At 37.9% G+C, this 23350-nt stretch overlaps 2 protein-coding genes across 6 annotated transcripts in view; both read right to left on the reverse strand.

The window, feature by feature from the left end:
• LOC113015974 (rho GTPase-activating protein 20-like) overlaps positions 1 to 260 on the reverse strand; it is a 40976-nt gene extending 40716 nt beyond the window's left edge. Inside the window, exon 1 of the mRNA XM_026158377.1 lies at positions 240 to 260. The gene's annotated coding sequence lies outside the window, so the exon portion shown is untranslated. The remainder of the gene's footprint in view (positions 1 to 239) is intronic.
• pspc1 (paraspeckle component 1) lies at positions 164 to 23023 on the reverse strand. 5 transcript variants are annotated; one of them, XM_026158380.1, is made up of 10 exons: positions 22530 to 23023; positions 22141 to 22290; positions 21891 to 22042; positions 20529 to 20624; positions 20189 to 20385; positions 19767 to 19851; positions 19380 to 19485; positions 13045 to 13102; positions 8511 to 8647; positions 164 to 276 (listed from the first exon to the last, which is right to left on the reverse strand). In XM_026158380.1, the coding sequence occupies exons 1-10, from the start codon at positions 22908 to 22910 to the stop codon at positions 265 to 267; spliced, it is 1374 nt and encodes a 457-aa protein (XP_026014165.1). In that variant the 5' UTR covers positions 22911 to 23023; the 3' UTR covers positions 164 to 264. The 5 variants fall into 5 exon arrangements, with proteins under 5 accessions (XP_026014165.1, XP_026014168.1, XP_026014164.1 ...); XM_026158379.1 differs by lacking the exon at positions 164 to 276 and adding an exon at positions 7320 to 8081; XM_026158383.1 differs by lacking the exons at positions 8511 to 8647; positions 13045 to 13102.
• Between the last annotated feature and the right edge of the window lie 327 nt (positions 23024 to 23350).

The following is a 23350-nucleotide window of genomic DNA, read 5'->3' on the forward strand; positions in this document are numbered from 1 at the left end:
AGATCAATCTATTGACATTCAAAGAGAGGTCAGAGGTCGAATGTGACATGATATTTTAAATATTTTTCCTCCAGTTCTATATGTTGACAATAATCACAGTTTCTAAGCTATAATGTTTTTGGTCATTTTTGACCAATAAATCATGAAGTCGACATCCAAGATCTTTGTGGATGTAACTCAAAAGTTTTATTTATTTATCAAATAGAAATCTTTAAACTAAGCATACACAGACAGTTTACCTGTTGCTTGGCTGGATCACTGGAATCAGTGCAGGATCTGTAAGACATGACAAATACAGGAAATAAAGCAAATGTTTTCCAAGACTGAAAGCATGACTAAGGACAACTCTGAAACTTTAAAGTTGTAAAACATAAGTGCGAAGTGTAATGCAAACGATAGTGGGCAGAAACAATGTATTTTCACTCAGTCTGGAGTAATGTAGATGTGAAGCCAGAAAGTAAATGAGCCAAAGCTACCTCAAAACTGATGGTTTTGGACCAACTGAGAAGTCGACTGATTTTTGTTTTCAACAAAACTTGCACTGGAATCAAACAGGAATGTGTGCATCAATATACGTGGACACGTGCTAAACTAGCAGTTATGAAGAGGATGAATGGGTTGGTTGTTAAGAAGGTCCAACTCATCTTTGTTAAGAATCGAGGTGTGGTCAATTTCAGCTCAAAGGTTTACTTAGAAAAGCAAACTGTCTTTAGCAAGTAAGTAGTAAGAGTTGGTGCTGCCGCCCAGTTACTACAGGACAATTGGTTCTCATTCACACACAAGCTCCGTTTGAAATACAGAGAACCAAACGGGTCAAAAAGCCAGTGCTCGGTAGCAAATTTGGTTGTCACGTCAACTGGCACTGAAAATTTGTCTTCTCAACTTGAACATTGTCTTTTAAAAGAAAAATACAAAATAAACCATTACTAGACTATGGGAAGATCTCTTATCTGGTAGCAAATAGAACAAAAATGTCAAATAAGTTGTGAAATCATCATCTTACTATGATAAGATATACTGAGCAAAGACTCACTCTTGATGCTCTGAGACATCAGTTGGACCAAATCCTACACATCTCAAATCATACAATTTAGGTAAGGGCAATCAACTATACAAGTTATACCAAAAAAAAAACAACAAAGAAAAAAAACAAAAAAAACAACAACACACATGCTGATGGATCAGTCATGTGACCTGCATTTGAGCAGGTGTCCACAACACAGGGCCCACTGGGCTGCCCTTAACTGGTCCATTATAGGGTCCAAAACCAACTAACAGAGCAGCCTTGTGTGGCGGAGGTGTGGTCTTTGGCTCTGCTACAGGGGAGCGAGCGGTGGTTATGTACAGGACAGGGGGTCGACCACCTGATCCTGTACATCAGCCGGAAGCTGACATGTTGTGGCGATATGGGAGTCCATGCTGTCCAGGAGCGTGCCTGTTACCGCGTGGGTACTGAGAGCAGATTGGAAGCAGCAGCTGCCCCATCAGCCTCCCCGGCACCACCCCTCCCTGCAGCAGAGCCAAAGACCATACCTCCACCACACTTTGCAAACTGTATCCAATAGCATTATATTCATTATATACAGTGGTTTGCAAAAGTATTCGGCCCCCTTGAACTTTCCCACATTTTGTCACATTACAGCCAAAAACATGAATCAGTTTTATTGGAATTCCACGTGAAAGACCAACACAAATTGGTGTACATGTGAGAAGTGGAACGAAAATCATACATGATTCCAAACATTTTTTACAAATAAATAACTGAAAAGTGGGATGTGCGTAATATAGTGGTGACAGCATCATGCTCTGCTTCTCTTCAGCAGGGACAGGGAAGCTGGTCAGAGTTGATGGGAAGATGGATGGAGCCAAATACAGGGCAATCTTGGAAGAAAACCTCAAGTCTGCAAAAGACTTGAGACTGGGGCCGAGGTTCACCTTCCAGCAGGACAACGACCCTAAACATAAAGCCAGGCCAACAATGGAATGGTTTAAAACAAAACATATCCATGTGTTAGAATAGCCCAGTCAAAGTCCAGATCTAAATCCAATCGAGAATCTGTGGCAAGATCTGAAAACTGCTGTTCACAAACGCTGTCCATCTAATCTGACTGAGCTGGAGCTGTTTTGCAAAGAAGAATGGGCAAAGATTTCAGTCTCTAGATGTGCAAAGCTGGTAGAGACATACCCTGAAAGACTGGCAGCTGTCATTGCAGCAAAGGTGGTTCTACAAAGTATTGACTCAGGGGGCTGAATAATTACGCACACTCCACTTTGCAGTTATTTATTTGTGAAAAATATTTGGAATCATGTATGATTTTCGTTCCACTTCTCATGTGTACACCACTTTGTATTGGTCTTTCACGTGGAATTCCAATAACATTGATTCATGTTTGTGGCTGTAATGTGACAAAATGTGGAAAAGTTCAAGGGGGCGAATACTTTTGGAAGCCACTGAAAGTGATAAAGCTTCAATCACGTCGTAATCTGTTGGTGGTTGCACTCTACTTATCGTATTATTTATTTTATTGCTTTATTACTTATTCTGTTTGTAAAAAAACAAAACAAACCAAACCAAAAAAACCCAACTATTTATTTATTACTTTAAAAAAAATTAGTTTTTTGTTCATTATTTTGTTTCTTTTCGCTCCGTGACCGTGCGTACATAAGTTTGTTCCACCTCATGTTAACATGTGATGCAAATGACAAAGCTCCTGAAGTGTGGTGAGACAGAATCACTGAGAGACTTAAATCCTTCTTGCTGACAGAAACCTCATTCGTGGCTTATATCACACCCAAGATGGTTAGGTAAAGGAGGTGAGCTGAGATGCATCGTTGATCTACAACAGCCTCTTATGAAAAGACAGATTAAAAGTGGAGAAAAATTAAGACTGTTCAGTGGTGATCTTGTTAAACGTATTTTTCGTAAAGGTCCTTTTTAAATTGCCCATTAGAAAATCCAAGTGCTTAATTATGTTGTAGTCTTACCCCATTTGTGAGTCTTTCCTTTTCCCCTTTAAGAATCAAGTGTTAATGACTTGCACCATCTTGTGCTCACAAGTGGTGTTACATGAGTGTAAACGCTCATGTAACACCATCCTAACTTCAGTGGATATCTGTCAGCACAGTAGAAATGCATTGTGGACATGAAGTCATAGCATATGGTAATGCTAAAGGTTTACGATTAACTAATCTCAGGTTTAGCTTTATTACATTAAAAGGTTGTCAAATCTCCAACATCAAATTGATTCTGTTGCTTCCCATAAAAAAGAAAAGAAAAAAAGACTTGACAATCATGCTTTCAATTATGATTGCAAACCGAGAATGGTAACGGCACACACATAAATGGATCAAGTCCACAGTTTTACACCCCAAAGTGACTTCATAATAATATGCACACTGTTAAATATATTCACATAGCCTGCACCAGTGAGCAAGGAAAGGCAAACTTATACATACAGAGAGTAAACTATGAAAAGCACACAAGTCATTTATGTATGATTTAGAATACAAACATGAAGAGAGGAAAAAGTTATTTACCTGCTGTAATCTATTCTTTAGCACCGGTCACATTTCCCAGATCCACTGACACAGAACCAGGAACATCTTTTGTTTTTTTAAACAAAGTGAAGCACGTGATTATGTACAGAATTGCAACACATACCCCTTTAAAATTGACAGGGCACACAAAGACGCAAAAAAGCAATCTAAAGAGAAGGGTCTCACCCACACCAAAACAGCAAACAGGTGACAACAGTACACACACACACACACACACACAGGGTGGGGCTTAAAATGTTAATGCAGCATACCAATTATTGTTTGTGCATCATTTACAAAAATTTGAACGTCATTGTTCACTGCATATTAATATTTAATCTCTAATTTAAAAAAGTTAAAGAATCTGTTTAACTAATTTTCAAATTTTAATTTAAATTATTACAATTTAATTGATATTGTTTATAGTAACTTGAAACAATTTTCACTAAAGCTGAACTTTGACATTCAGTCATGTATTTAATTCCATGTTTGAATTAATCTCTGTTTCTCTTCCACAGCATCTTTTATCCGGTCTTCCTTCTCTCGCCCCAACCAGCCGCGGCAGATGGCCCCGCCCCTCCCTGAGCTTATTTCTGCTGGAGGTTTCTTCCTGTTAAAAGAGAGTTTTTCCTTCCCACTGTCGCCAGAGTGCTGCTCATAGGGGGTCATATGATTGTTGGGTTTTTCTCTGTATGTATTATTGTAGGGTCTACCTTACAATATAAAGCGCCTTGAGGCGGCTGTTGTTGTGATTTGTATAAATGTATAAAACACAGCTCAAACACTGAGTCACTTAGAATATCCTTGTTTTTGAAAGAAAACTCTTTTCTCTTGCAAATGTAGAATTAGAAATATTTCAACAATAAATGATTACCCAGTCTTTAATATTTACAAAAGTCCTTTTCTAGTAGGCTTAATTCCTTTGGTCCAATGACACGAATCACCAACTGCAATCTTTCTTTAAAGAAAATTTCAATTTTTGTCCATAATCTACAATAAAAGCCAATTTATGAATCTACGTTTTTCTGAGCTATACCAGTTCACAAAGTACTCCAGATTCCTGAATCTCTCTCTCTTTTTTTTTTTTTGTCCAAGTGAAAATGAACTGCAGTCAGCTAAATAGCAGAGCGTTACTACGCTCTCTTCTGCTTCTTTGTGTATTTCAAACAATGTTGATGGAGCTGAGATCATTTTGGAACTTGAAACAAATTAAAAACATAAAAAAAAAAAAAAAAAAAAAGCTGTTATAAAGGAAATGACTGCAAATGATATACTGCCAAATTAGCATTATGAGGAAACCGATATTGGAGCCAGTACACACTTTACTTTAGAAAAATCATTTTTTCACTATTGTATTTATAGAGCAAAGTGCTGCATTATAAACTTGACCTGCATTAAATTGGGCTTTACAAGAATACAAAGACACAGCAGGATGAATTGAAGTCTATAGCTCGATCTGCACTTAACATGTCTTCAAGTGGTGGCTTCATTAAACGGTTCCCACAATACAATACTTTCGAAATAAAGAGTGAACAGGCAACTCCACAATGATGGGTGGTAACATATATTGGAAAGAAAAAAAAAACAACAACTTCTGAGCCAAAATGTTAAAAGAACAAGAAAAGTAAAGAAACAAAGACACTGGGCAAAAACGGGGGGGGGGGGGGGGGGGGGGGGGGGAATTGGATGACAATTAATGACGAAACAAAAAGATGCTGGACAAGAGGCTTGACACCCTTTCAGGTATAGTGGAAGAGGTTTGGAGGGGGCTCTGCTAATGGAAAGAGAGATTTGGGTGTTTTATTGCCACACCGTGTGGATACTGCTTGATGAGGCACACTTCCCTTCAACAGGAAGATGACCTTCACTATGCAAAAACTATCTGGAAAAGAAGCAACAGCACTGTTCAACATAATTTGTGCTCATGGATAAGTAGATCCACTGTAATTTTATTAAAAGCAGTACACATTACTCATGATAGAGTCTTAACTACACAGTAAGTGAAAGGAGTGCTTAAAAAAAAGAAACTTTTTGATTAAAAGGAAACAAGTTCCTACAAATGTTTTATTTCTCTTCACCATCAAATACAGGATGATTTAAGCTGCTGAAACATTCACTCTCCATTAGTCTGAACAGCTCCTCAAAAATTGTAAGAATGTACAAAGGAAACACCACGATCAAAACACAAAGGAAAAAAAAAGTATTATAAGGACATAAAAATTTACCTTCCTAGCAATTTACCTTTGCTGGATATTTATCATTATAGCACTGACAGGTAGCCACAAAAACCAATACTGACTATAGGTCAATGTGAAAATTCAGAGAACATGCTAGCACGTGTTCTTTAATGGTTTGTAGGTTGGAAAATGTCAGAAAAAGCAAGTACAACCGACAGTCACATGGAGATACACTGCATGGACAGAAGTACAGGGTTAAACGCTGGCAACAAGGCAGCCTGTGAAAGATCTTGCCTCTGATATATCACCACAATGATACGTGGTATTATTGCAAAGAGGAAGCGTTTAGCAGGTCCCCAACCTTTATTGGGCCACGGACCGGTTTATGTCCGACAATATTTTCACGGACCGGCCTTTAAGGTGTCATGGAAAAATACAACAAAATAAAACCAGTACCGGTACCAAAAAAAGATTTGTTCATAACACACGGGAAAAGATCCAGGGAAACAGAGTTAACGATAAAAAAGAAAATAGCACTAAAAACCAATAAAAACCCTGAAGACCATAAATTTCACACCCGGTCTGTGGCCCGGGGTTTGGGGACCACTGATTTAGCAAAAACTGCAACTTAGCAACAGTTTCTTTTTGGAGCGGGGTCACTGGCTGCATGGATACAAAGTGTGGAATATTTGCTGACAACCAAGTTCCAGACCTCCTCTACCATTAACATCAGCACAAAAACTGTAAGCCAGGAGTTTCATGGCATGTAGTCCCATGGCTGAGCAGCTCCTGTAGATGTAATCTACCCAGTACTTTTGTCTAAATACTGTACTTCAATATTTGACTCAAATCTAAAGTAACAAGTCTAAGTTTCAGTTTGCTATGCCAAATTATAAATATTTCAAAAGGTTACCACTTGTTAATCTTGATAACCCAGTCTTGGAGAGATATTCAAAATCCCATGCTGGTAAAGCTCGTCAGCTTGTTACAATGAACATAGCAGAACACGTAACAGGAGCTGAAAGCAGTTCCTAACATCTCGAGACAAACATTTTTACCGGGTGTCTGACATAACTGGAAGGGTGCGGTGGGGGACCCAACAATATATCAATATAATAATATATCGCTTCCCATACCAATGTCTTGATTTGGTGCTGTAAGGTAAATGTGTAGTGAAGAAACAGAAATGTGATGCATCATAACTGTCTTGTAATGAATAAAAACAAACCAAAAATAATAATCACTGCTGAATCACTGCATCATTCAACTGTTTTTGTAGGTGAAACATCACCATAGCATACTATAGTACATACTGTACAGTTCCTACCCATAGTTATCATCGTTTACTCATTGTGCCTGCATACAGGTCAGCACACACTGAGGACGGCAACATGTTATCATACATTCTTGAGTTCACTTAATATTTGTTATTTAAAACTGTAACATTTGTTTTAAAACGTCTTGATGCATTCTCAATCATCCAGGGAAGTAAATCTCCAAAACGTTGATTCTGTTTATCTGGACGTAGCGTTTTGTGGGAGAAACGTTTCATCACTCATCCAAGTGACTCAGTCTCAGCTGACTGCAGGTTTCCCCAATCTTATAAACAGTACATCTGCATAATGACTGAAACCAGCCCACTGAAGGAACAATGGGTTGGGAGGTCAGGAACAGACCACTGTTCCTTCAGTGGATGCAGATGTGCTGTTTCTCGTAGTGTTTCTCCCACAAAACGCTACGTCCAGATGAACAGAATCAACTTTTTGGAGATGTAACATTTGTTGGTACTGACTGTCAAATTGCAGGAATAACACCACTATTTTTTTGAGAACTTTGACTTTGTGTTTTTGTAACCTTATTTTAAAATTCCCTTAAACCAACTTAAAAGTTTATCTCACACAATAGAAGTCATTACGACTGCAAACCTGCCTACCCTTAAAAGCATCCCTTAAAATGCTATGGAACTATGGATCCACAATGAAAACCCCCCGCTTCATTCGGACCACAGAGGGAAGAATCATATTCTACAAAAAAGTAAACACTGAGGACAAGTTTAAATAAAAAGCATGTTCTGTAATTTTATCAATTACAAAATAAATGCCCAGGAAAGGTAGCGGGCTTGTAAACTGTAAAAACAATAATTAGGGCTCATTAACACAGATCCATGAATACCAAGAGAGGTTAGTATCTACGACGCTTGTTATTTGGTCCATCAAAGACTCCCCCCACAGGACTGCCCCTCCCAAATCCTGGAGCTGGTCCAGCCTGGGGGCCCAGTGGTGCTGGCTGCTGCGGCTGCTGCTGCTTTGGAGAGCCAGCATCGGGTCGCCCCACCATGGGTCCGCCTTGTGGGTATCTATCATTTCGCTGTGTTATCATGACGTTGGTGTTGTAGAAATGGTGGGAACATTGAAGGATTGATATAAAAGTTGTGTTGCAAGTATGAGAGAATTTTCCCCCCACAAAGACATGAACAGAGGCCAGAAGAGCAATGATGCAAGGAGCAGGATTTTCAAGAATGGGTTCAGTCAGTGTTTAGTTTGATCCAAGTGTCATCATCCAACAGTAAACGGGAGAGAAATAAACCACGTAGACAAAGGGAGAGAGAGGAATGAAACTGTTAGTTAGGTTTCCAGTTTTAACAAAGCTCGTAAAATCTTAATTTTTCCCAGTATAATGTTTTTAAGGCTTGGCTGATGTTCAATTACTTTTTAAAATCATTTTTAGAAATTTCTTGGAAGCCAAATGAAACTTTTCTTCTGGAAAAACATTTCTTTATTTCTCTATATACATTACCATGGCTCCATTCTCTGACATCAATGGTGTCCCCATTTTTGCTGTTCCCTCTGGGCCAGTGGGTCCTCCCCTTCCACTCATGCCCATCATTTGACCTTGGTTACCACTGGGCCCCGCAGAGGCCTGGTTATAGCCATCTACACGCAAAACAACGGAGCATTGGTTGGTCTTTTGGTAGTTTAGTGTAATTAATGTAAATCAACGGTAGCTTAAAGACAGAGCTATTGTTAATATTTTAAAAGTTAACATTGGTTTTTGGTCAAAAGGTAAAAGATCCTGGAGTCTACGAGATGTACTCGAGCAACAAAAAGGGAATTACTATTTTGAGAAATTTCATAGGAATCCATCCAAATCTTCATCAGCATCACAGTTAAAACCAGGATGTCAACCTCAGAGTGACATAAACAAGATAAAGCCAAAGTCACCAGAATAATGAGGATACATCACCCAAATGTTTTTGCAGAATTTCATGGCAATTCAACAATGAACCAACTAAATGACCGACAAGACCATAATACTTGAGATAAAATAAATAAATATATTTTACAACCAAAAACCAACGTTAAGTTAAAATAGTGGACAAGGACTATGTTCCGACAGAATTATAAAGGCTGCCTCATGGTAAGTAAAAGACAGAAAATAAATAAATAAAAATAACACCAACTCCTAAAGTCCATAGATTTCTAATAACCCTTGGATTGCACATCACCATAATCACAATAAATACAGAGCTGGAGAAGCTAGATAGTAATAGTCAACTACCCCCCCCCCCCCCCAAAAAAAGACTTCTACAAACATGTGATTCATTATTTAACCCCCACCTCAAAAGACTGTACATTTCTGGAGCTAATAATCAACTTGACTTGAAAATTACTCTCAATTCAGAATCAATGATCAACATAATCCTATTTACTGAATTAGGCCAATATTTCTTTTACATGATAAAAGATGTGAGCAAAAAATAAAGAAAATCATTCTTTAAGAAAATCAATCATACTTCTAAATTATAGGAGATAGAAAGAGCATTGTACACAAGTTTTCAAGCATTTTGAATGAGGATTAATCACCATTTGAAAACTGACTATTATCAGAATACAAATAAATAAACAAATAAAACGCATACTACATATTTTACTTTGCATTCAGGTATAATCAACATGACTAGATCAGCGAAGGCAGTTTAACTAACACAAACATCTACATATCCCCCATCAATAGTTTCAGAGCAACATCATAATTCTGCCAGACTCTTATTTACAAACAATGCCATACATTCAGTGTATTCATATATTATTTCATTTACTGGTTAAAGTAGCATACTCAGAAAAGAACTTTATGGAGTTGTCACTGGGACAGGCGAAAGTGATATCAAAGAAAACAAATTAAAGAAAGTTGTTCAAAGTGTATCTAACACCATTTATATATTAAAACAAATGACATGTGTTAAAGAAGCAGTGTGCAGGACTTGGTAGAGATCAGGTAGCAGACTGGAACCAACTACAGTATTTGTACTTCACTCTGTACATATATATTAGAAACATAGAGCTCAGTGTTTGGGTATTATTGGACACTGCAGAAAAATGACACTATGACAGGCCTAGTGAAAGTGGATCTGTTGTTTCCATGTACAAAAGAAGCGTTTCTTCTAAGCTAACAAAAATATACGAAATTACATGGGTTTCTACACTAATGAAAACACGATTAAGGATACTATTCAATTTCCTCTTACTTACATAGTAGTAACTTTAATTGTGAGATTTTGGAGATGCTACACATCTACCTTAACAGTTCCCCAATTTTTCCATCTTGTTGCATTAAAATGTTTTCTGTGACAGCTTGCACACTGTTTTAGCATTAGCTAAACCTTGATGGAACATAAAAGACTGTCATACATAGGGATGGGTACCGGTGTCCGGTGCCATCTGACATAAACGGTAGTAACCAGACCGAAAAGCAGCGCACATTTCGGTGCTTTATTTCGGTGCTTTTTTTCCCTGAGCTGTGATACACTTCTAGCCAATCATTTTACGTTTCCGAGGATAGTAGGCGGGGCCAGGTACGTATGTTTTTTTAGAGCAGAGCTACAGATTAAAAATGCCCAAGGCGAAGCGGTCAAAAGCCTGGCTGTACTTCACAGCAAAATATGCAAACTCAGCAGCCTGCAACAAGTGCTTTAAGCTGATACTGTGATACTGTCAAAGGAGGTAACACCAAGAATCCGATTAAACACCTGGCGACGCATAGCGTTTCTTTTTAAAAGCCCAGAAATGCGCCGTATTTGATAGCTTGCTGCGAGACCTCACACCGAGCGCATCTACTGCGGGTGGGTTGCCTGTTATGCAACATCCCCCAAAAACACGAAGAGGAGAGTCCTGGCCCCTAGCCCTGTCAGTGTAGCAGAAATGATAAGGATGATGGCAGCAGCAGCCGTTCTTCTCTGCGTGAGTAGCTTAATGTTGTTCGTGTGTAATTTACGTTGAGTAGGCTAACCACGTTATTACATTAATGCATGTAAGGTGAACTAGCAAACATCATCATAGCTACATGCGGCTGTCTTCTTGTTTGATGGCAGATACTCCCTTCACCCTGGCCAAAAAGGCTAAAATGACCAAAGAAAAAGTGGAAAACAGTTAAACATGAGAGGTTTTTGGATAAAGTTTGTGTTTTTTTCCATTGTTTAAGCACTGCTTCCAGCCAAGAGTGATGCCATATATGCCCCATAGCTGCAGAAAAGGCTAACATTGTTATCTTTTTACAAAAAACCAGCTGAACATGAGAGGTTTTTGGACCAATTTTGTGTTCTCCATTCTTTAAGCACCGGTTTGAGCACCGGCACCGTTTCAAAAGTACCAGTTTGGCACCGGTATCGGATAAAACCTAAACGATACCCATCCCTAGTCATACATTATAACACTGCACTGGATGTCATGGATCTCTTACAGCAATCCACAAAGTTACCAAAGACAGATTAAGGTAGGGCAGGCAAGTTACAACTAGCTAGCTAACGAATCGTCACTTGTGTCTTGGAAAATTTTTAGTTATTAAAGTAAAAAAAATATATTAACCATTGCTATGTACAGTTACATAATTGATTGTTAATTAAAATCAATACTGTTTATTATTAAAGTTAATATCATGGATCACATTAGCTGATAAAGTAATTTGTAAAGCTACTCAACTAGCATTTCCACTCACACAGCAATAACGTTAGCAAGAATTGATGGTGCTATAACTTAGCTAAACTACATGAATTTGATGGTGCCAACAATGCCTGATGACCTGACATTACTTTTACAAAGAACATGAATTTAGCAGCTGATGAGCTCCAGAAGTGAAATTCATCCTGTAACAGAAATCACTCACCAACATTACCCAATACAAGGCCAACTATAAACTGAAGCCCCTGCTTGGGTCGCCCGTTTTATCTAATACATTACAACACTAATTACTCTTGCTTTTTCGAGGCACTAAAGAAGGCCGTTATGGAGCAAGCACAGACAAAATGGCTTTTATTTTTGCAGAAAAATTGCAAGCTCCATTAAGCTTCTGTTAAGCTCCATTATAGTCTGTTCACAGATTGCAGAATTATTCATGTATTCAGATGCTTCTATATTGGCAGAGTTAAAGTACCACCAGACGCTTGCCCTAAATCTACAGTGTACCAAAAGCTTTGTAATATTAAGCTTCTTTAAAAAAAAAAACTGAGGAATACTTTGACTTTTTAAAAATAATAGAGAAAAAAAAATCATGTCAAATGTATGACACCTGCAAATCATTTTTTTAAAGCACTGTAGACAGTTACACTGAAAAGCACACATTACGAACCAGATACAGTACTCTCTTTAAATGAAGTTAGCTAGACATTTTGCTATGAGTTATTGAGTTGCTATGAGACATTTAAATGAGTTACTGCAGAATGGTTTATAAGGTGATGTGCAATCCTAGGTTATAGTCTTTATGCTAAACAGCTAACATTAAGATTAATGTGTCGAGTCTATATAATGAGAATCCACAGTCCCCAGCCCCTCATCCTGCACTCAGAAGATCACAAATTGTTGAAGACATGATTTGTATTCCCAACATGAAAGAAAAAGAATTAAGTCTGCATGTACTGCAAGGCTAAAGGCCAAGACTTGTACAACTTAAAATATCACATAAATGAATATGTTTTTAACATTTATTATCTATTATGTCAGACCCACACAGAGCTGAGGATGAAGGCTCAGAGACCCAGTAGTTCTCAAACTATCAACCCCACCACCCTAACAGACAGTACCCATTCAGCACACTGTAAATTCTTGTTAGTATCAAGTCCATGTTATTGTGAGGAACATAGTTTATTTTTACTGCTGTGTACTGCATCCCAACTGACTCCATTTCCAACTGAAAAAGCATTAAAAACACTCCAATATATGTTAATTGCAGTGTTGGAAATAAGCCACTAGGAATGCAAGAAGAATAAACCTGAAACATGAAAACAAATCACTTGATCTGGTTTTTGTATTAACCAGTCCTTACACAATGATGCCCATACCTCCCATATTAATGGCTCCACGAGGGCCCAGCTCACCCACTCTCATTTCCTGTTCTCTCTGGAAGAAGTGAAGAGAAGCCTTCAGAATAACACTGCTAAAATACAAACGCTCAGCGGAGAGCCAACTGCAGAACACTCACACTCACAAATCATTACATTTCCACACAATGGCAGACAAGCAATCTCACACTTGGATGAATAGCAGTTGTAGTAAAGCTAGAATTTAGTGTTAGCTTTAGTGCTTCTTTGACTCTATTCAAACAAGGACAAATTACTTTTGTAAAAATATGTATCAAATAAAACTGTTAATATCTGACACACCAAGTTGGCAAATTTCATAAAGCACGTTCTTCATATGTGAATCCAAGGACGGCATGGTGACTGCAACAATACTGTAAGGGAGCCTTCATTTGTAGTAATTTATCAAGTTACAGAATGTCAAGGATGGAGAACAAAGTAAATAGAGTCCATTTTGCCTCTCTCTCGACCAATAACAACAGTTTTTGCAATACAGACCCGCGTCAGTATAAAAATGAAAGCACTTGGACATATCTGAGTACAGCATGTACAAGTGCATTTCTCCTTTAAATAATTAAAAATATTATATATAAATACAATATAACTGGTTTGTAATTTTTGTAAATCCAAAAATGTTGTTCTGAAGTTCTTTCCTTGTTTTTTTGTTTTTGTTTTTTTTACATAAACATATCATATAACAACTAGTGTTGTAATTTTTGGTTTGCATTGGAAGCTAAGCACAAAACGCACACAGTCACCATATTTACCCAAAGTCAAAAATCTATGTACATGTACATTAATGGTAGCAGACAGGCGAGGATTTGGTGATACCCGCTTAAAAGGTCATTTTGGTGTGTCCGACCCCATGGTCACGCTCGCTTTTCCACACGCACACAACACCCCTACTAAGACATTTCATTTACACACACACACACACACAACACCCCTACTAAGACATTTCATTTACACACACACACACACACACACACACACACACACACACACACACAATCCTGCAGACACAAAAAGTAATTAAGATTCAAAACAGACCAAATCTAGTATGAGAAAACATAAAAAAAAAAATAATGTTCTATTTTAATATAAAGTAAAACTTGTATGAGTAGGTCGATATGCACATTTCCACAATTAAATCACAATCTATACAACAGACTTTCATAATACAGTTCAACAACAATCATGAATGTGGCCTACATCAAAGATATCATTGGAGAAGGTGGGAGAGGAAACAAGTTACTGGAAATACTGTGATTCTAAACTTCTGTACCATTTACTGTACTTACCTTTTAAATGGTCACTATGAAAAACTGACTGACACTAGAAAACTGACTAAAATTGCACTAAAGTATCTATCAAACAGTGATTATTTTACTGCTACTTTAAACTCTAGAGAGCAACAAATGCAAGATTTAGATTCTTGGGAGACAATAAAACCTACAACATTGTACTACAACCTACACCTAAGTACTACAAATTACAAGGACATGAGCAAGTTTAAAAAAATATTTTACTCATCATTGCAAGATATTACTATTATGTGGATATATACTATATCCACATTAAGTGGCAAATGTCCTGACAAACAAAACATGAAACCCTCTTAGTTGTCTGGTTAATACAAAGTGGTTTCTAATTGCTCTTTCTCAGGTATTCTACTACAAAAATATTCATGTTCATTGACACTTCCATTTTTTGTACTGTATTTTTTGATTACTACTCTGACTAAAAGTCATAAGAGACAGATGGCAGACATTGGTAGGTCTAAGTACATTTGTTCAGCATCCATTTGCTATGTGAAAGTAAAGAGACGCCAACAGGACCTTTAAACACAGCAAAGGACACGAAGAGAAAAGTTATAACAGAAATCAATAAAATGCAGTATCATACGAACAGCTACACACCTACATGACAGCATAGTCAGATCATTACAAATAGTCACTGCTGTTAACACTAAATGTTGCTTTTTACCAGCTGATCATATACAGAGCCCTCAGCATGTTTAAAAACGAGATATTTATAGACTCTGTAAAGATATTTTCAAAGTTAAGCCCTACATGTTACACTTTAATAAGATAGAACAGGTTGGGGTGGATGTCACATGTTTTATTACATAACTAATATTTTCTTTTAAAATCGTAGCAAAAATGTCTATGTAGCAAAAACTCTATTCACACAACCTGTATTGAGATCATGAGAACTTAATTTAGAAACTGGCAGTGCAACAGAGCTACACTATTTGACTTCAGATTTTGTTTAGTGCATGTGCATCCTGCTAACTGAAACGAAACTAAGGCACATCCTTACAAAAAGGTGGATTGCCACATAAGACTGTTGAGCACTAAGACATTAATAGCTTAATTACCTAAAACAACACTTCTGCAAAAATACTGCTAATACTTAATTTTTATTTTGTATAAAAGCTTTTTGTAGTTCTTTAAGAAAATAAAAAATTAAATAGACCCCTTTTAAAAGATAAAAATAAATCAGCTTAAAGTTTTGAAAACATTGTCATGATCTTCTGAGCTCAGCATCTGAACTACACAAAGTCTGAGACGGATGTAGTTTCTATGAGGGTCCTAACTACGACCAGTCTTGCAGTCATATTTTCTTCCTTCATTACAATTTTATTTATTTAAATAAATAACTAAATAAGAACAATCAAAAAACGCCAAGAGTCGATTAACAATCCTCACAATAGTGGAGCAGTTATAGCTGCATATACATTTGGGATGTGTTTGTTAAAGATAACACGTTTAAATAACAACACATCTAAACCCAGTTTCTTAAACCATGCTGGTGGTTTACAGCGTAATGTGTGATTAGAGATTTAATGATGCATTGGACAGATTAGGCTATGTTATTCCATACTGTTAGCAGACACATAAATGTGGCACAGCCAATTAATTTTTGCTTTATGAGGAAAAAGAAAAAAAGAAAGAAAGAAACAAATTAACACCAACATGCTGAATATGTATCACTGACTATGTTACGACAACAAATAAGGCTTACTGTAAATCCTTTATTATTTAACTTAGGAATAAATATACATAAACTACATATACATTAATATGGTATTAAAAAAAATATTGTAGGTCACCATTTATTGAGTACTAACTACGAACAAACAGTTTTCTCTATACATATTTACATCGTTGAAATGCCTAATAAGCATTTCAGGAACTATGTGAATTCTACATCAATCACAATAATCATGCATTTTGAACCCCCACTGACAACTCTGAGTATTCAATGGCTCTGACTGCAACTAATAAAGCATTACAAGCTTTCATAAACAGGAGATGAAGTCAAATAAAGCTTGAAGTAGAGCTGGGCGATAGAACGATAATGATATGTATTGCGATATAACTTTTTCTCGATAGAAAAATTAAACTATTGCGATAGACCTCGCCGCTCTTGTCCTCTTAAAAAAAAAGAAAAAAAGAACAGCCAATCCAAATTAAGTAGCGCAGAGCCGAACCAATCACAGCCGCAGCGTCACGTCACGTGACTTGTTACGTACAGCACAAGTGCCAAGCCGCACATGTGTATTTGTTTGGGAAGCAGCCAGCCACCGTACCGCCCGGGTAATGGAGGAAATGAGTGTGCTGACTAGAAAAATCAACCGAGCATGACCGAAGAGAAAACAGATGATGGTTCCAATGCCGGAGAGATTGTCGAACGGAAGAGCCATAGAAGTTCCGTAGTGTGAAGGTATTTCGGCTATTTCAAGTCTGACAAAAAACAGAGTAGCGTGCACTGTAAATTGTGCCGAAAGCAAGTCTGGAAATACAATAAACTGGTGCATGCGCTACGTCCACACGTACCCGGGTATTTTTGAAAACGCAGATTTTTCTATCCGTTTGCGCCTTTCGTCCACACGTAAACGGCGTTTTTGGTCACTGAAAACGAAGATTTTTAAAAACTCCAGCCAGGGTGGATATTTTTCAAAACTCCGTTTTTGCATTTACGTGTGGACTAGAAAAACGGAGAAAACGCAGCGTCAAAGGTGTGCGCATTTTTTGACGTCACACTGTGCGCCACGTTATTGTTTCGGTGAAATGAATTTCTACAATACTGTTACTGTTAATTCTACTCTCTGCAGTGTTTAAATGCTTACACATACACACAGTTACTGTCCCTCCACACATACGACTCTGTTCTGCTTCTACGCCCCAGCTTTGTTTACTTTTTCCCACCGAGGCTTCTAGACTTCTAATTGGCCAACATTTCTGCACGGTTAGGAATCTAGCGCCACCTGCTGCTTTGGCATGTTCATAGCAGCGTTTCCCTTCATTTCTGCCTTTATGTGTGGACGGGATTATTTTTTAAAACGAAAACGGAAAATCTCAGTTTTCAAAAATACCCGTGTACGTGTGGACGTAGCCTCAGTCTCTGACTGGAAGCGCTAATTCGTCATTCGGCTTTTGTCAGACTAAAGTAACTGTTAAAACTGTTTGAAAAGCTCAGCTATACAACAAGGAGAGATTGAGAATTTCCTTTTAGTTCTCAGTTTATTTGATATTGACAAAAGTTAGTCAGTTTTTTCTGTTCTTCTGTAAAACAAACTAAGATTTATTTTTAGAATTAATATTTTGTTTCTAAGTGGAATTGACAATTTAGTCTGTTTCGTTTGCTCTATTTTGAAACTTAAACGCTTTAGCGGCTGCCTTTTGTGTAGTTTGCAATATTTGCCTTTATTTATCTGAAAAAGCCTCATGTTCCTTAAGTACATCTACCCTGTTGACTTATGGGAAATAAATATTTAAATCAAAACAAGCTGCTGATTATTTCACATTTTACTTGTGAGCAACTGCACTTTTAAATCTTACAAATATAGTCATTTGGCTTATATCGTGATATATATCGTTATTGCCTGAAATGAAAAAAACATTTCGTGATATGAAAAAATCGTATATCGCCCAGCTCTAGCTTGAAGTCAAATAAAGCTTGTAGAAAAACTACAAAAAAAAATATAGTGAGTCAGATTCTTGTCAGTTGAAGTGACGCAAAATGAATCCAAACAGGAAAAACATGTTCTGCTCAGCAAAGACCACAGGCTGTATATAAAATATAAACACAGCCACCGGGTCAGGGAAGTGAAGCTAATCTTGACGTTCCCTCACTATCACTGAGGGCTGCTACATGTTAGCTATTTGTATTAACTTGTTAGTCGTATAAACTGGGTACAAAGTTAATATACCAGTGAACTCCAGTCACAGAAATGTTTTGAATCATGAAATTTCATCAGTGTCGTCATTTGTTAGAAAATTTGTGTTTTCTGCTTATTTTTGCATAAGTTGGCTTATTTTACAGTTACAGAACGAAAGATTCCAACTTACAGTTTTGGCAAATAGAAGAATTTGAATGCTATTTATATATCTACAATGCACACAATAGTGTTGGTATGACCAAGTGCTGTGACCAGAGAAAGGGAAACAGTTATCATTCCTAATAATATCACTTATTAAAGTTAGCAAGCTAGCCTGTGATACCTGACCTTTAAGTGGTGTAACTTCTTGTTCCAAATAACCACTTCGGTAACAGCCACATGCCAAGCTCGCAGTTTCCAAAAAATAATATTTCTTTCACTAGTTTGACAAAAGAGCATGCAGCACTTTTCCTACTAATCAAATTTGCTGTCAAACTAGATTTCTACACAAGTCTGACTATAAAAGAAATGTCAGTTCTGGGGATGTTTCTATAAGGATAGCGACCTGAAGCACAAACTAAACCCAACATTTGTGCATGTGGTCTGACATACTCACACTACTTCTGCTCTTAGAAGCCAAAAATGATAACTTCAACCAACCCAGCATGTTAAAATTATGGGTTATTTTGGAACTGATGTATGAAGTACAGGATACATCGTCATATTAAAACTACTTCCTCAAGAAAGGAATAAAAGTGATTGCAACAGATAAGACACACTACTAGTAACAAAGTCCAACAACTGAAGGTTATGAAGTAAGATGTAAAGGTACAGCTCTGTATTGATGGCTATACAGGGTGTATCACACTACTTAGGTAGTTTCATCAAAGTCAATAAGTCAATCTCTTTATATTCCTACATTTAGACCTTTGAAAATGAAATATAAAACAAAACAAAATCTATGGTGCGATGTGACATGCATAAATATACAGGTTGTGTATGTAAGTATTAAGTAAGAAAGTATTAAAAAAAACACCAGCCTTTAGGTTACATTACTGGCAGATGCTATTAATTTTAGGTGGCTGTGTACCCTCACATCAGTATAGAAAGTAACCAGGCAGGTGGATGTATGTGCTCCATCTGTACTCACGTTTTCCATGTAGTTTGGTTTGAAGCCATCTGGTTGGCGTCTCAGGTCCTCCTGCTCTCTGTGCCTCATCAGCTCCTCCTCCCTCCTCCTCCTCTCCTCCTCGTGCCTACAAAGCAAAGAGTGAACAATGTGTGAACAATTGCAGATCGATTAACACAAACCTCAATGAGCTTTAAAAGAAAGCATCTTATCGTCAGATTGATTCTAGTCCAGTAATTTTCATTTATTTTTAATATGTAAACAACCAAAATAAATGGGACAAGTGGGGTAAAAATGAACCACGACTTTTAACCTAACAGATCTGTGCCTCGAGAGAAGCAAAACAATATCATTTGGCCCTTTACAGTAAATACTAATCACATTAACCGCTTAAATAAAGAAGCACACCTCATCTCTATCTGCTTTCGTCTCTGTAGCTCTTGGTTGCGAAGCTCCTCAAGTCTCCTCAGCTCCTCCTGACGTCTCATTAGGTCTAGATCAATGACAGTAAACGTAAAAAAGTTCATCCAAGAAATGAGAGACTCACTGGAAAGGCAACTGATTGTAAGGCTACATTATATTGCATGATATTTATTTTCACCAAGTTCTGTGAAATAACAATTTTTCTTTCTTTCATTTTTTAAATCAGAGAAAACACTAACAGTATTATTAACCAGTTCATTTCGGAAAGGTCCATATACTTTTCTTCCATCTAAATATATGCGAAAAGCTGATTAGCATCTCCAAAACATTACTAGATATTATCCACATTAGCAGGCTGGTATTAAACTCCATATGTAAAAATGAGCAATAAAGGTCACAGATCACACCTTGTCTCATTAACATGAGCTGATGTTCATGCTTGGCTGACTCCAGCTCGGCCTCCAGTTTCTCTTTAGCCTCTTTAATGTTCCTGTCCACCTGGTCCCTCTGCTGTTTCTCCATCTCATCAAGAGCTTTCCAACGAGATGAGAACTCAAACTCAAACGTCCCGGGCTGAGCAAAACGTGGCTTCTGTTCTCGTTCCCTGAGGAGAAAATGCAAGTACTGTCAATAAATCCGAATTATAGCATTCCTCTGATACGGACCTTCAGTTGTCTACAACAGTATCAAAGGAAGGAAACAAATCCACTGAATTACGATGTGACTGCAAAATGACTCATTGCTTACTTATAGTACTTCGGAGTCTTTTGGAGCAGTTTTTCAGAAAGACCATCCTCATCATCAAAGTGTTCTGCAGGTTCCACAATGGCAGGACAGGGTGTTCTGAAAGAGGTGAAGAAACTGTTAATTCTAACATTAGCAGATATTATCGTATGTACAGAATGATTATTTACACAGAACTACTGTACAGTAGTTCTGTGTAAATAATCATTCTGTACATACGAAAAATTTTTAACCCTACAACCGTTTATAACTTGCATAGTTCACATTTCTGTATAACTGTATATCTCATATTTCTGTATAGTTTTTTTTATTTCATATTTATATCCTGTTCATAGCCTGTACATAGCTTGTACTCACTACAGCCTGTACATACTTATAGTTATAGAATATTCACAACATACTTCATACCGTGTACATTGTAACATACCATAATAGACCCATTTCTGTAATATACTTACATATCTATATTATTGCTAATATATATTGTAATATATCTATATCACTAAAGCACTTCTGGATGGATGCAAACTGCATTTCGTTGCCCTGTACCTGTGCATTGACAATAAAGTTGAATTCTATTCTATTCTATTCTATTCTATTGGTTAATAAAATTTGGGAGATCCGCATATATGCATTTGGCAACCTGTTTTGCCAAATGCCATGAGGACAGTTAATTTTCCACTGGACAATCTCCTCTTATTTTAAAAATTCAGTCACTTCTCACCAGCTATCCCCAGCCCTTCCTGGCCTGCATTTTTTGCACAACTGCTGGCTCACTGTCCATGCTGCTATTCGAGCATTTCTCAGTACCCTTCAGCTGCTTCTCCAGATGGACTCCAGCTCCATTATCTTGGACTGCAGCTTCTTGACATCTCCTCCATGCTGTAGGGTCTGTTAGAATGTTCAGTAGGAGGAAAACTGCTTCATGTGATGCTAAGCTACTACTACTGTCACCAGCTGAAGTCCCAGGAGATTTAGTTAGGATTTCATTTGTGTGACAACTCTCACCGGAGAATGATTTGATTATATTGCTCACATATTTGTGACAAAGTGATTATGGAAATAAGTTCTGAAAGCATGTCCAATTTGTGCAGACTCATGTATCTGTACACTCAGACTTACTGTATTAATCCTATGAAACATCGCCACAGGAAGTACTGGGGATACCGATGAAGGGTGACAAAATTAATCCTAAAACCATCTTTTTCACTTCTATAATGGCAAGGACCTAATGTGGTGTTGCTGCATTTTTAAAATAAAAACAAGTTACTTTAAAGAACCGAATGTAATTACAAACTCAACACCAGAATGAACATATTCAAATGTTTTCAGCTCATTAAATAGCCTCATCCCTCTGCTCCTTACGTGGTCAGCAACAGTGCTCCCTCGGTGCAGCGCTCCAGAGCTTTACGCGCTGCTACTTTGCTTGCAAACTCCACAATGCCTCTCCCAGTGGGACGACCTCGATCATCTGTCACAGCAATAGCCCGTTCCACTGGTCCAAACTGGGAAAACGCCTGAGGATACAGCGAAGTTAGGTAACCATAAATGCATAAATCATTGTAGCAATACATGCAGATTTTACTAAGTAGTTTTCTTCTCTTGTCTACTCTACCTGTTCCAGCAGTTCATTTGTCACCACAGGCAGCAGATTGCGCACTGTGAGCGCAGAACCGTGTGTGGCAAAGCGGACTCTGATTGGTCGATTATTCAAAATAGTCCCATCCAGCTCGACTTTAGCGATCTCTGCTACAGTTCGGGTTTCCTGAAGGGATAAAGACGCATTCCCTCAACATTGCTTTCACGCAACATTGTTAAAGTGTGCCTGACATAACGTATAGGATGTAGAATTGCAAAAAAATAAATAATTTACTCTCAAATATAAGACGCTACCTTCCAATATATATTAATTAGTAATGCTACATAAAAGCTTGCTATATGTGTGTGTGTTTATTATATTTGAGGCTTCACGTTAAAACCAACAAGTAGAACTATTTTCCATACCAAACGAATGAAGCCGAAGCCCCGCTCTCTGTTGATGAACACCTCGTTGACGTTCCCATATTTAGAAAACAGGTTTTTGAACTCCTCCTCTGGAATATCCGGCGGGAGACTGCCGACAAAAAGACGGGAGCGCTGAGTGAACGTCTTTTCACCGGGCTTTCGGAAACTAGTAATGTCTAGGGTCATTTCTGTCGGGCCTTCGCCGCTTCCTTCCACAGCTCCTTCCATTTGTTCAGTAACGGGGGACTGCCTCGGCGGCGGGGCCGGGCTGTCTTTGTTCGCCGATGTCTGCTCCGCCGCCGGTGAGTCGGTTCCGCGTCTCGCCGGTTGAGGAGAATTGTTGCTTTGCATGTTAACTTGTTGCATATTTCGATTAGCCATGCTTGGAATACTTTTGTAGAAATTTGCCCAAGTTTAATTAACTGGCTGCACACCAGCAATGCCTGCAAACGCCTCCTTCTAATTTTAAAGATGGCGACGGCTGCGTGCGCAACTTTCTTCCAGTTCTCGTGAGATTTGTGGCAGACGCATCGGGTAAGCGTTACCATAGTCACTACAAGATTTGATGGTTCGTTTTAGTGTAAAGAAGTATTTACCAATTACTGTAGAAAACAGTGAGAACTGTGAGAAGAGACTTTTGCAACTGACCCTGTTACTAGTAACAGCACGTTTGAAGCTGAAGCTCCGGCGCATTCAACACACTTACGAAACGAGGCTTGGTTCGTCTGAACAGAGTCACGTGACCAATGACGTCCGAAACTTCATTGGACACAATTCAACAGAACCTTCATTCACCATGGAACACGTTTTAACAAGGAAGG

Source organism: Astatotilapia calliptera, chromosome 23 (genome assembly GCF_900246225.1).
Source record: "Astatotilapia calliptera chromosome 23, fAstCal1.2, whole genome shotgun sequence".
In the NCBI taxonomy this organism is placed as follows: Eukaryota; Metazoa; Chordata; class Actinopteri; order Cichliformes; family Cichlidae; genus Astatotilapia; species Astatotilapia calliptera.

Coding starts and splice junctions, on each gene's coding strand:
- pspc1 (XM_026158379.1), bottom strand. CDS start 22,910: ATGGCTAATCGAAATATGCAACAAGTTAACATGCAAAGCAACAATTCT. Junction 20,386..20,528: donor AAGACTCCGAAGTACTATAA/GTAAGCAATGAG, acceptor TTTTCTCCTCAG/GGAACGAGAACAGAAGCCAC. Junction 19,486..19,766: donor CGAAAGCAGATAGAGATGAG/GTGTGCTTCTTT, acceptor TTTGCTTTGTAG/GCACGAGGAGGAGAGGAGGA.